Consider the following 11,954-nt stretch of genomic DNA (forward strand, 5'->3'; position numbering starts at 1 on the left):
TGTAAATAAATTGTTTTTGTAAAACACCGCAGGGACACCGACACCCCTTTACTGTGACACTGAGACACCACTCACTGTGACATCTATAAGCTCCTCAACCTGACCCGTCCAGCTCCGCACCGTGACAAGGACTCACGCTTCACTGTAACACCCCTTACCGAGACGGTATCGCCCCTCAACATATCACCGATGTACCACTCACTGAGGCAATTATCCACACCTCACCCTGACACAGGTAAGCCCCTCACCGCGATAGTGACTTCGAAATTCACAGCAAAACCTACGTATTACACCCTGTGACGTCGATGCATACCTCAGCGTGACACTGTCACACCCACCGTCGTCATAACATGCCTCTCATCGTGACACAGACACACCCCTCTCTTTGAGACCAGCACACCCCACACCATGACACAGATACTCCACCCACCGTGACATCTCCACGCTCCTCACTCTGAGATTTCTCACGCCGTGACATCGAGAAGCACTTCATTGTGACCCGCACATCTCGGGCCAGGGCACCTAAACACCTGTCACAGTGACACCGACACGTTCCTGACAGCAACTCGGATTGACCGACAGGATATTTATGCAGACCCCCACTGAAACATGAACTAAATTCTCATCGGGACATTGATATACCCCTCAGCGTGACACAGACACGCCTCTCATTTCCCTCGGGATCAATATGTCTGCCTGCCTCAAGGTGGCGCCGATGCCTCTCACTGTGCCACCAGCACATCCTTCACTGTGACACCCTTCACCGTGACACTGACATAACACTCTCTGTGACCCGTTCGGTAGCGTGACGCTGACTCACGTGTCACTGTAAACGCTAAACATCCATCACCATCTCTCTCAGTGTCACTGATTCGTCATTCCAAGGAAAACTGCCACCGAAACTACCAAGCTGAACTCCGTCATCAGTTCACGGAGATGGAAACGAAGTACAGATCTCTCAACGAAACCAAGGCTCAAATCTGTGAATTGTTGACCAGCAGAAGAGGTGAGACATCATCCCCCTCTTTCACCCGCACCTCAACATAGGGCAGGCATGGAGAGAGGAAGCGTCACTCTGTGCTTGACATCGGGACTGTATGCAGAGATGGTGTGGAGGATCATTCACTCTGTGTTTGACCCGGTGAGTGTGTTATGGGGCTGCGTGGAGGATGTCTGTCCCCTGAAGTGTGTTTTGGCACCGTGGAGAGAGCATTTCACTCTGAATCCGTGAGTGTTCGACGGGACGTTGCAGAGGGGACTTCGCTCTGTGTCTGAATCCAGGAGTGTGACGGGATCGTGGAGAGAGAACGTCTGTGTCTGACTCCGGGACTGTGTGATGGGACAGTGCAGAGGGACGTTCATTCTATGTGTCACCGGATTGTGTGATTGGATGTTGTGTAGCGAGTCTGAACCCGTCAGTGTGCCATGGGAGAGCGTGGGCGGAACTTCGCTTTGTGTGTGAGCACAGCTGAGCGTGATGGGACGGTTGAGAGAGAGCTTGACTCTGTGACTCGCCAGGAAGAGAGTGATGTAAGGAGGGAGATTTACACTGTGTTAGTCTCGGGAATGTGTGATGGGACGGTGTGGAGGCAGCTTCCCTCTGTGTCTGACCCTTGCAGTGTGTGATCGGATGGTGTGGGTGGGAGAGCTTCGCCCCCTTTCTGACCCCTGTGTTATTTGATGTCATAGGGTAGAAAGACCATCATACTGTGTCTGACGACGTGAGTATGCGGCGGGATGGTGCAGAGAGTGTTTCATTTCTAATCTGTCCACGGGGTGTGTGTTGGGGAAGTGTGGAGGGAAGTTCGTTCTTTGTTTGTCTGCAGGACTGGGTGCTGGGAGAGCATGCAGTGAGCATCGCTCCATGTTTGACCCAAGGAGTATTTGACAGTGTGGTGGAGTGAAAGCTTCAGTCTGAGACTTACCCCGGTCGTGTGTGATGGGACAGTGTGAAAGGAGCATCGCTTTGCATCTGACACTGGGAGAGTATAATGAGACTGTGAGACAAAAGCTTCTTTCTTTATCTGTCCCCGAGAGTGTTTGACGTGACGTTATGGATGGAACCCAAATTTGTGTCTGCCCAATCAAGAAGTGTGTGATTGAATGGTGTGCAAGGACCTTCACTCTATATCTGACTCCATGTGGGTATGATGTAATAGTATAAGGGAGTTCGACTCTATGTTTACTCCTGGATTCTGTGATGGGACAGTGCTGAAGGAGAATCCCTCAGTGTCTAGCAACGGGTTGCGTGATTGGAAATTGCGGACGGAGCTAATTCATGTGTCTCACCCCAGGAGTATGTAACGGGACGGTTTGGATTGAAATTCTATTTGTGTCTGTCCCTCAGGATCTCTATGATAGGCTGTTGGAAAGGAGTTTGTAACTCCTATCGGGGGCACGGCTGCGCAAGCGCGTGTAAGTCGGACCGTGAGGCAGCGGGAGTATTTAAAGAGAACTGTTAGACGGAGTGGGGCGACGTTTTAGCGGGCGACGAAGTAGTGGGAGACAGAATAGGAAGGCTTTGTCTCCAGAGGCTTCGGCGCGCAGAGGCTGAGGACAAGCTTCACTCCAAGTGAGGTAAGGCCGGGTAAGATCCTTTAAAAGGAGGAAGTTTCAAAAGTTGAGGCAAGTATTGGGTAGGTTATGGCAGCTGAGATCGGCCCCGTGGTTTGTCCATCCTGCAGCATGTGGGAAATCAGGGATGCTTCAAGTGTCCCTGACGACTATGTGTGCAGGAAGTGTGTCCAACTGCAGCTTCTGGCAGACCGCATTGAGCGTCTGGAGCTGCGATTGGATTCATACTGGAGCATCCGCGATGCTGTGAAAGCCGTGAATAGCACGTTCAGTGAGTTGGCCACACCGCAGGTAAAGGCTACACTGGCAGAAAGGGAAGGGGTGGCCACTAGACAGTGTAGCAGTAGGCAGGTAGTGCAGGAGTCCCCTGAGGTCATCTCCCTCCTAAACAGATATACTGTTTCGGATACTGTTGGGGGAGATGTCTCATCAGGGGAAGGCAGCAGCAGCTGAGTTCATTGCATCATGGGTGGCTCTGCGGCACAGGAGGGAAGGAAAAGGAGTGGGAGAGCTATAGTGATAGGGGATTCGATTTTAAGGGGAATAGATAGGCATTTCTGTGGCCGCAAACGAGACTCCAGGATGGTATGTTGCCTCCCTGGTGCTAGGGTCAAGGATGTCTCTGAGTGGCTGCAGGGCATTCTGGAATGGGAGGGTGAACAGCCAGTGGTCGTGGTGCACATAGGTACCAACGATATAGGTAAAAAACGGGATGAGGTCCTACAAGGTGAATTTAGGGAGTTAGGAGATAAACTAAAAAGTAGGACCACAAAGGTAATAATCTCTGGATTACTACCAGTGCCACGTGCTAGTCAGAGTAGAAATAGGAGGATATTTCAGATGAATACGTGGCTTGTAAAGTGGTGCAAGGGGGAGGGATTCAAATTTCTGGGGCATTGGAACCAGTTCTGGGGGAGGTGGGACCGGTATAAAGAGGACGGTCTGCACCTGGGCTGGATTGGAACCAATGTCCTAGGGGGAGCGTTTGCTACTGCTGTTCAGGAGGCTTTAAACCAATATGGCAGGGGGTGTGAACAAGAGCACAGAGACAGAGGGGTGTAAAATGAGGGTAGAAGCAAAAAGTAGTATGGTGAAAAGTAAAAGTGGCAGGCAGGCAAATCCAGGGCAAAAAGCAAAAAGGGCCACTTTTCAACATAATTATATAAGGGCTAAGAATGTTGTAAAAACAAACCTGAGGTCTTTGTGTGTCAATGCGTGGAGCATTCGTAAAAGGTGGATGAATTGAATGTGCAGATTGTTATTAATGAATATGATATTGTTGGGACCACAGAGACATGGCTCCAGGGTGACCAAAGATGGGAGCTCTACATCCATTGATATTCAATATTCAGCAAGGATAGACAGGGATGAAAAGGAGGTGGGGTAGCTTTGCTGGTTAGAGAGGAGTTTAACGCAATAGAAAGGAAGGACATTAGTCTGGAGGATGTGGAATCGATATGGGTACAGCTGCATAACACTAAGGGGCAGAAAACGCTTGTGGGAATTGTGTACAGGTCACCTAACAGTAGTAGTGAGGTTGGGGATGGCATTAAACAGGAAATTAGAAATGCGTGCAATAAAGGAACAGTAGTTATAATGGGTGACTTCAATCTACATATAGATTGGGTGAACAAATTGGTAAGGGTGCTGAGGAAGAGGATTTCTTGGAATGTATGCGAGATGGTTTTCTGAACCGACATGTCGAGGAACCAATTGGAGAGCAGGCCATTGTGGGTTGGGTATTGAGCAATGAGGAAGGGTTAGTTAGCAATCTTGTCGTGCAAGGCCCCTTGGGTAAGAGTTACCATAATATGGTGGAATTCTTCATTAAGATGGAGAGTGACATAGTTAATTCAGGAACAAAGTTTCTGAACTTAAGGAAGGGTAACGTTGAAGGTATGAGTCGTGAACTAGCTAAGATAGACTGGCAAATGATACATAAACGATTGACAGTGAATATGAAATGGCAAGCATTAAAAGATCGCATGGATCAACTACAACAATTGTTCATCCCAGTTTGGCAAAATAATAAACCAGGGAAGGTATTGCACCCTTGGCTGACAAGGGAAATTAGGGATAGTATCGTCAAAAGAAGAAACAAAAATTAGCAAAAAAACAAAACAAGCGGCACACCTGAGGACTGGGAGAAATTCAGAGACCAGCAGAGGAGGACAAAGGGCTTAATTCGGAAAGGGAAAAAACGATTATGAGAGAAAGCTGGCAGGGAACATAAAAACTGACTGTAAAAGCTTTTATAGATAAGTGAAAAGAAAAAAAAGATTGGTCAAGACAAATGTAGGTCCCTTACAGTCAGAAACAGGTGAATTGATCATATGGAACAAAGACATGGCAGACCAATCGAATAACTACTTTTGTTCTGTCTTCACTAAGGAGGACATAAATAATCTTCCGGAAATAGTAAGGGACCGAGGTTCTTGTGAGATGGAGGAACTGAGGGAAATACATGTTAGTAGGGAAGAGGAGTTAGGTAAATTTAACGGAGTAAAGGCAGAAAATTCCCCAGGGCCAGATGGTCTGCCTCCCAGAGTGCTTAAGGAAATAGCCCAAGAAATAGTGGAGGCATTAGTGATAATTTTTCAAAACTCCTTAGCATTCTGGATTAGTTCCTGAGGATTGGAGGGTGGCTAATGTAACCTCACCTTTTAAAAAAGGAGGGAGAGAGAAACCGGGAAATTATAGACCGGTTAACCTGACATCAGTGGTAGGGAAAATGCTAGAGTCGGTAATCAAAGATATGATAACAGCACATTTTGAAAGAGGTGAAATCATCGGACAACGTCAGCATGGATTTGTGAAAGGAAAGTTATGTCTGACGAATCTTATCGAATTTTTTGAAGATGTAACTAGTAGAGTGGAGAGGGGAGAGCCAGTGGATGTGGTATATTTAGATTTTCAAAAGGCTTTTGACAAGGTCCCACGCAGGAGAATAATGTGCAAACTTGAAGCACATGGTATTGGGGTATGGTATTGATGCGGATAGAGAATTGGTTGGCAGATAGGAAACAAAGCGTGGGAGTAAACGGGACCTTTTCAGAATGGCAGGCAGTGACTAGTGTGGCACGGCAAGGCTCAGTGCTGGGACCCCAGTTGTTTACAATATATATTAATGATTTAGACGAGGGAATTAAATGCAGCATCTCCAGGTTTGCGGATGACATGAAGCTGGGCGGCGGTGTTAGCTGTGAGGAAGATGCTAAGATGATGCAGGGTGACTTGGATAGGTTAGGCGAGTGGGCAAATTCATGGTAGATGCAATTTAATGTGGATAAATGTGAGGTTATCCTCCTTGGTTGCAAGAACAGGGAAACAGATTATTATGTGAACGGTGCCCGATTAGGAAAAGAAGAGGTGCAACGAAACCTGGGTGTCATTGTACACCAGTCATTGAAGGTGGGCATGTAGATACAGCAGGCGGTGAGAAAGGCAAGTTGCATGTTGGCATTCATAGCAAAAGGATTTGAGTACAGGAGCAGTGAGGTTCTACTGCAGTTGTACAAAGCCTTGGTGAGACCGCACCTGGATTATTGTGTGCAGTTTTGGTCCCCTAATCTGAGGATAGACATTCTTGCCATAGAGGGAGTACAAAGAAGGTTAACCAGATTCATTCCTGGGATGGGAGGACTTTCATGTGAAGAAAGACTGGATCGACTAGGCTTATACTCACCTTGAATCATCTTGAAACGTATAAAATTCTAAAGGGATTGTACAGGCAAGATGCAGGAAGATTGTTTCCGATGTTGGGGAACTCCAGAACGAGGGGTCACAGTTTAAGGATAAAGGAGAAGCCTTTTACGACCGAGATGAGGAGAAACCTCTTCACACAGAGTGGTGAATCTGTGGAATCCTCTGCCACAAGAAACAGTTGAGGCTGGTTCATTGGCTATATTTAAGAGGAGGTTAGATATGGCCCTTGTGTCTAAAGGGATCAGGGGGTATTGAGAGAAAGCAGGTACAGGGTTCTGAGTTGGATGGTCAGCCATGATAATACTGAATGGCGGTGCAGGCTCGAAGGTCCGAATGGCCTACTCCTAAATTATTTTCTATGTTTCTATGTTTCTAACTGACTCCTAAAGCTTGTGATGGGTCGGAGTTGAGGGAGATACACCTTGTGACCGGTCCTGCGAATGTGTAATTGGGTGCCGTGGCGGGAGTTTCAATTTGAGTCTGACAGCAGGAGATTGTGATGGGACGGAGTGAACGAGCTTCAGTTTGATTCTGACGACGGGAATGCGTGATAGAAGGGCGAGAGGGTAGTTTGTATTTGACCCCGGGAACTTATAATGGGGCAGTTTCGCGGGAGATTAACTCTGTGTCTGACTCCGGGAGTGTGTGATGGGACGGTGTGGAGGGAGTTTCACTCTGTGTCTGACTCCGGGAGTGTGTGATGGGACAGTGTGGAGTGAGATTCACTCGGTGTCTGACCCGGGGAGTGTGTGATGGGACAGTGTGGAGTGAGCTTTGCCCTGTGCCTGACACAGTGTGTTTGCGATGAGATGCTATGCAAGGAGGAATGAGCATTGGGAGAGTGAGGAGGGAACTTCACTCTGTCTTTTACCGGAAGTGTCTGATGGGACAGTGCAATAAGGAGCTCACACTGGGTGAAACCCCCGGGAGTGTGATGGGACTGTATGGAGCGAGTGTCACTCTGCATCTGACCTCTGTCGACTGTGACAGGATGATGTGGAAGGAGCTTCACTCTGTGACTAACACAGTGTGCGAGCGATGGAATGCTATTGTGGCTGCATCATTTATATCTGACCTCTGTAGTGTGTGATCTGACAGTGGCTCCACTCTGTTTCTGACAATAGGATTGTGTGTTGGGACAGTCTGGTGGGAGCATCACTCTGTGTCCAACCCGAGGATTGTGTGATGCGACAGAGTGAAGGTAGCTTCACTCTGTGTCCGACCTCTGGAGTGTGTGATGGGACAGTGTGGAGGGAGATTCACTATGTGTCTGACCCCGGGAGTTTGTGATGGGACGGTGTGGAGGGAGCTTCACTCTGTGACTGACCCCGGGATTGTGTGATGCGACGGTGTGCAGGGATCCATACTCTATGTCTGTCTTCCGGCGGATGCAATGGACCGATGTAAGGGATTCATTGTTACTTGTTCGGAAATTCCGGAGCAAATTTGTCAAGGGACCGGTGAGGAGGGTGTTTAATTGTGTATTTGACCAGTTCTATGTGATGGGACGATGTGGAGGGATCCTCTTTCTGTGTCTGACACACAGCGGATGTAATGGACAGTACGCAGGGAGATTCACTTTTTCTTGTTTCTAATTTCCAGAGCAAGCGTTTTCCCAGGATTGGATCAGAAATAAAGACTCGAGTTATTTTATATCCACGTTTCACATTTCCTACTATGAAGCGAAACATTATTGTTCGAACTCAGACTCTAATCTTCTTGAAATAAATTCAGCAGAAGAGGAGGTACGTATCCGATCGACGGAAGATATATCCACACCAGAGGGAAACTCCCTCCACACCGTTTGATCTCATAGGTCCCAGGTCAGACAAAGAGTGAATCTCCCTCCATACGGTCCCATTACACACTCCCGGAGTCAGACACAGAGTGGAACTTCCTCCACACCGTCCCATCACACACTACCGGGGTCAGACACAGAGAGCTCCCTCCACACCGTCACATCACACACTCCCGGGATCAGACACAGAGTGAGGCTACCTCTACTCCGTGCCATTACATTCTCCGGTGATGAGACACGGAATCAAGCTCCTTCAACACCTTCCCTTCACGCTCTCCTGGGGTCAGACATAAAGGGACGCTCCTTAAATTTTGCTCGAATTCAGTCATTAATGATAACAATTTAATTTCACAGAAGTTTGTTGCCAAAGCTGTCAGCGACCAAGGCAGTTCATATTGGATTGGAAAATGCAAAGACGGGTGAGATTTGGGATCTTGCAAGTTTCTGAGAAGAAAGTGGGCCGTCGGATTGATACAGGCTGAGAGAAGCGAGTGGGCAGTGGATTGATTTTGGGGACTGGCACAGGCTGCGGGAAGGTTGTGTGCAGTGGGATTAGTTTGTGGTCAGACACGGATGCCTAAAGGGAGAGGGTGTTAGAATGTGTTTGTGGACTGACAAGGGCTGTGGGGTGAGAGTGGGCAATCGGGGCATTTTGGAGGCAGAGAAAGTTCTACGGTGAGAGAATGGGCAATTGGCTTTGTTAGGGAATCGACACGGGCTGTTGGTAGAGAGTGCGCAGTAAAATTAATATAACTATATATCTATATAACAATATAACAATTAAAGCACGGAAATAGGCTGTCTCAGTCCTTCTACTCGGGGCTGGTCTCACCAAGACTATCTTCTTTTTTTGACTTCTCCCCTACATCTTCGGTCTGAGCGCACCGCTTCTCTGTCACCTGCTATCCTCCCTCACACACTGTCTACTAGCTTTCTCAATTTGTGAACTAGCCTCATCTTTCCTCGTCTCTTCAAATTGATTCCCACTCCCAGCTATTCTTATTTAAAGTCTCCCAAGTAGTCTAAGCAAATCTCCCGGCCGGGATATTTGTCCCCCTAGGATTCAAGTGTAACCCGTCCTTTTTGTACATGTCACACGTTCCCCAAAAGAGGTCCCTGTGATCCAGAAACTTGAATCTCTGCCCCCTGCTCCATCCTTCAGCCACGCATTTGTCCTCCACCTCATTCAATTCCTACTCTCACTGTCGCGTGGCACAGTCAGTAATCCCGAGATTCCTACCATTGCGGTCTTTCTTCATAACTCCCTTCCTAAATCCCTATTTTCTCCTTTCAGGACTACTTCCCTTTTCCTCCCTTTGTCATTGGTATCTATATGTACCACGACCTCTGGCTCCTCACCCTCCCACTTCAGGATATCCTGGACGCGATCAGAAACATCCCGGACCTTGGCATCAGTGAGACAAACTGCCATCCGGGTCTCCTGACAGCGTCCACAGAGTCGCCTATCTGACCCCCTAACTATTGAGTCCCCGATTACTACTACCTTCCTCTTCCTTTCCTTACCCTTCAGAGCTACAGGGCCGGACTCTTTGTGCCGGTGGCCCGGCCACTGTCGTTTGGCCCAGGTAGGTTGCACCCATCCCCCCACCAACAGTACTCAAACAGGAGTACTTATTGTCAACGGGTACAGCAACTGGGGAACTCTCTGTTACCTGACTATTCCCCTTCTCTCTCCTAACAGTGACCCACCTGTCTGACTCCCGTAGCCCTGTTGTGACCATCTTCCGGTAACTAATCTCTATCAACTCCTCACTCTCCCTGACCAGACGAAGAACACGGTCCCTTAGGAGCTGCAGCTCTGCGCACCTGGCGCAGATGTACATGTCCAGGAGGCTAGGAGACTCCAGGACCTCCCACAGCTGACACGAGAAAACAAGCTGTCTTCACACTCATAATTCTCCCTTTCCTCAAATAACAGGAAAAATTAAAAACTAAACCTACCTTGCCTCACCCGTTTCCGTCTAAGCCCACTGAGACAAAGCCCTTAAGCCTTCACTCTGCTCCCGGCTCACTCCGCTGCCCGCAAAACGACACTGCCTCCTGTATACTCCCTTTTACATCTTCCTCGCTTCACTGCCCGACGTCACACGCCTGCTCAGTCCCGCCTGTCTTACCTCTGATGAGATGAAGAAAAAATCAATATGGCTCCCGCCGCATTCCCGTTCTGATCCTCAGACTTCCTTCTCCAAATGTTGTAACTGACATGGGCTGTGGGAAGAGAGTGCAATGTGGGAGTCTTCTGGTGGTTGACACAGATCTTTAGGGAGAAGGCTAGCCTTGGGATTATTTTGGGAACTTGCACGGGAACTTGAGCAGAGAGTGGGAAATGCAAGTATTTTGGGGACTACCACGGGGCCGTGGGGAGAGAGACAGGCAGTGGGTGTAGTTTGGACTGACACGGATCTGTGGGGTGGGAGTGGTGAGTGTCAGTATTTAGGCAGAAAACACAGGCCTGTGGGGAGACAGTAAAGAAGTGGGAGCATTTTGAAGACTGACATGGGGCCTTGGAAGACACTGGCACCGTGGGAATATTTTGGGGACTGACACGGGCGTGTGAGGCGAAGGTTGGGTACTGTTATTATTCTGGTCTCTGACACAGATATGTGGGTAGAGGGTGGGGCAAGCGATTACTTTAATGACTTTAATGACTGACACAGGGCTGCAGGGAGAGAGTGGGTCAGTTTGAGTAATCTGGTGACTGACACAGGGATGTGCTGGGGAAGTGGGGTTGTGGGAGATGTTGGGGTGCCACAGGTCAATGGCGAGGGACAGTATCAGTGGTTTTGCGGACTGACTGCTGGAGGTGCGTTTAAATTGTTTACCCCTCTTTGATAGGAATGTGGTTTCGTATGTCGTGTACTGGATGAACGCTGGAGATTTCAATTGCGGTGTATGTACTTGGCAGAGTCGGGGTAAACCTTGTAGTCAGGTTCTTAAGCGTTTCATCTGTGAGAAATCTGCACCTTTGTGCCCAGATATTTCTGAAAAGATCCAGGATCTCTGTCAACAACAAGTGGGACCGACTTGAATATAATGATAAAACCCTCTTTCTCCCCCATTTCTCTCAACCATTCATACTACCCCTCCGCGCCGCTACCCCTCCCCCTCACCCTGTTGCCTCTTTATTCTATCGCAATCTTACTCACGATCTTGCCCTCCCTGTATCCTTGTCCCTATAAAGGCTCTCACTTAAATCCGTCTCCAATCTCGCCTCCTCTGTTTCATCCCCGTTTTCCTCACCCCGCTTTCTTGCCTCCCTCTCCCCCAATTACCCCTTCTATACCGGTCTCTCTCTCGATTCACTACTCATTCTCTACCCACTCTCCCCATCCCACTGTGTCCCTTTTATCCAACCCAACTCGCTCCCCGCTTCTGTCTTTAGCTACTCTCACCTCAATCACCTCGCTCCATAACTCAGTCCCTCCTGTCCCGGCAGCATCCTCGGAAATCTCCCTCTGCAATCTTTCCAGTTCGTTGAGATTTCTCTTAGAGCAAGGCAAGTAGAACTGAACTCCATACCCCAAGTGCGGCCTGACCGACGTCATCTGCGACTGCAACGTGACCTCCGACTCCCGAACTCAGTGTCCTTACTGATGAAGGCCAGCGTGCCAAATGTCCTGTCCACCTGTATCGCATCTTTTCTACCGGATTCACGGCCTGTTTTATTGTATGTGACTTAGACCACCTGAGATTTGTTCTTTCGAAGGATCAGTCGGGCGCAAATATGTAAAATTAATATCAAATGCAAAAAGCTAATAAATGCCGCAAAAATGTGGAGTTGGTGCTCATGTGTTCAAGAAAATGCTGGCGGAGGGGAAGAAGGTGTTCCTGGTTCATTGAGTTTTCAGTCTCCTGT

At 48.5% G+C, this 11,954-nt stretch overlaps 1 protein-coding gene across 1 annotated transcript; it reads left to right on the forward strand.

Moving 5' to 3' along the window:
- The first annotated feature begins 892 nt into the window (after window positions 1-892).
- On the forward strand, window positions 893-11,423 carry LOC140720496 (C-type lectin domain family 10 member A-like). Its single transcript, XM_073035343.1, has 4 exons — window positions 893-1,006; window positions 7,882-8,024; window positions 8,432-8,496; window positions 10,934-11,423. Exons 1-4 carry the CDS (start codon window positions 937-939, stop codon window positions 11,124-11,126), a joined length of 471 nt encoding a protein of 156 aa, XP_072891444.1. The 5' UTR covers window positions 893-936; the 3' UTR covers window positions 11,127-11,423.
- The last annotated feature ends 531 nt before the right edge of the window (window positions 11,424-11,954 follow it).

Source organism: Hemitrygon akajei, unplaced genomic scaffold (genome assembly GCF_048418815.1).
Source record: "Hemitrygon akajei unplaced genomic scaffold, sHemAka1.3 Scf000043, whole genome shotgun sequence".
NCBI lineage: Eukaryota > Metazoa > Chordata > Chondrichthyes > Myliobatiformes > Dasyatidae > Hemitrygon > Hemitrygon akajei.

What these genes read in the sequence shown, in the direction of transcription:
- LOC140720496 (XM_073035343.1), top strand. Translation starts at nt 937, where the DNA reads ATGGAAACGAAGTACAGATCTCTCAACGAAACCAAGGCTCAAATCTGT. An exon ending in TAAATTCAGCAGAAGAGGAG is followed by an intron (nt 8,025 to 8,431) that starts GTACGTATCCGA and finishes TTAATTTCACAG; the next exon opens with AAGTTTGTTGCCAAAGCTGT. An exon ending in ATTGGAAAATGCAAAGACGG is followed by an intron (nt 8,497 to 10,933) that starts GTGAGATTTGGG and finishes CCTCTTTGATAG; the next exon opens with GAATGTGGTTTCGTATGTCG.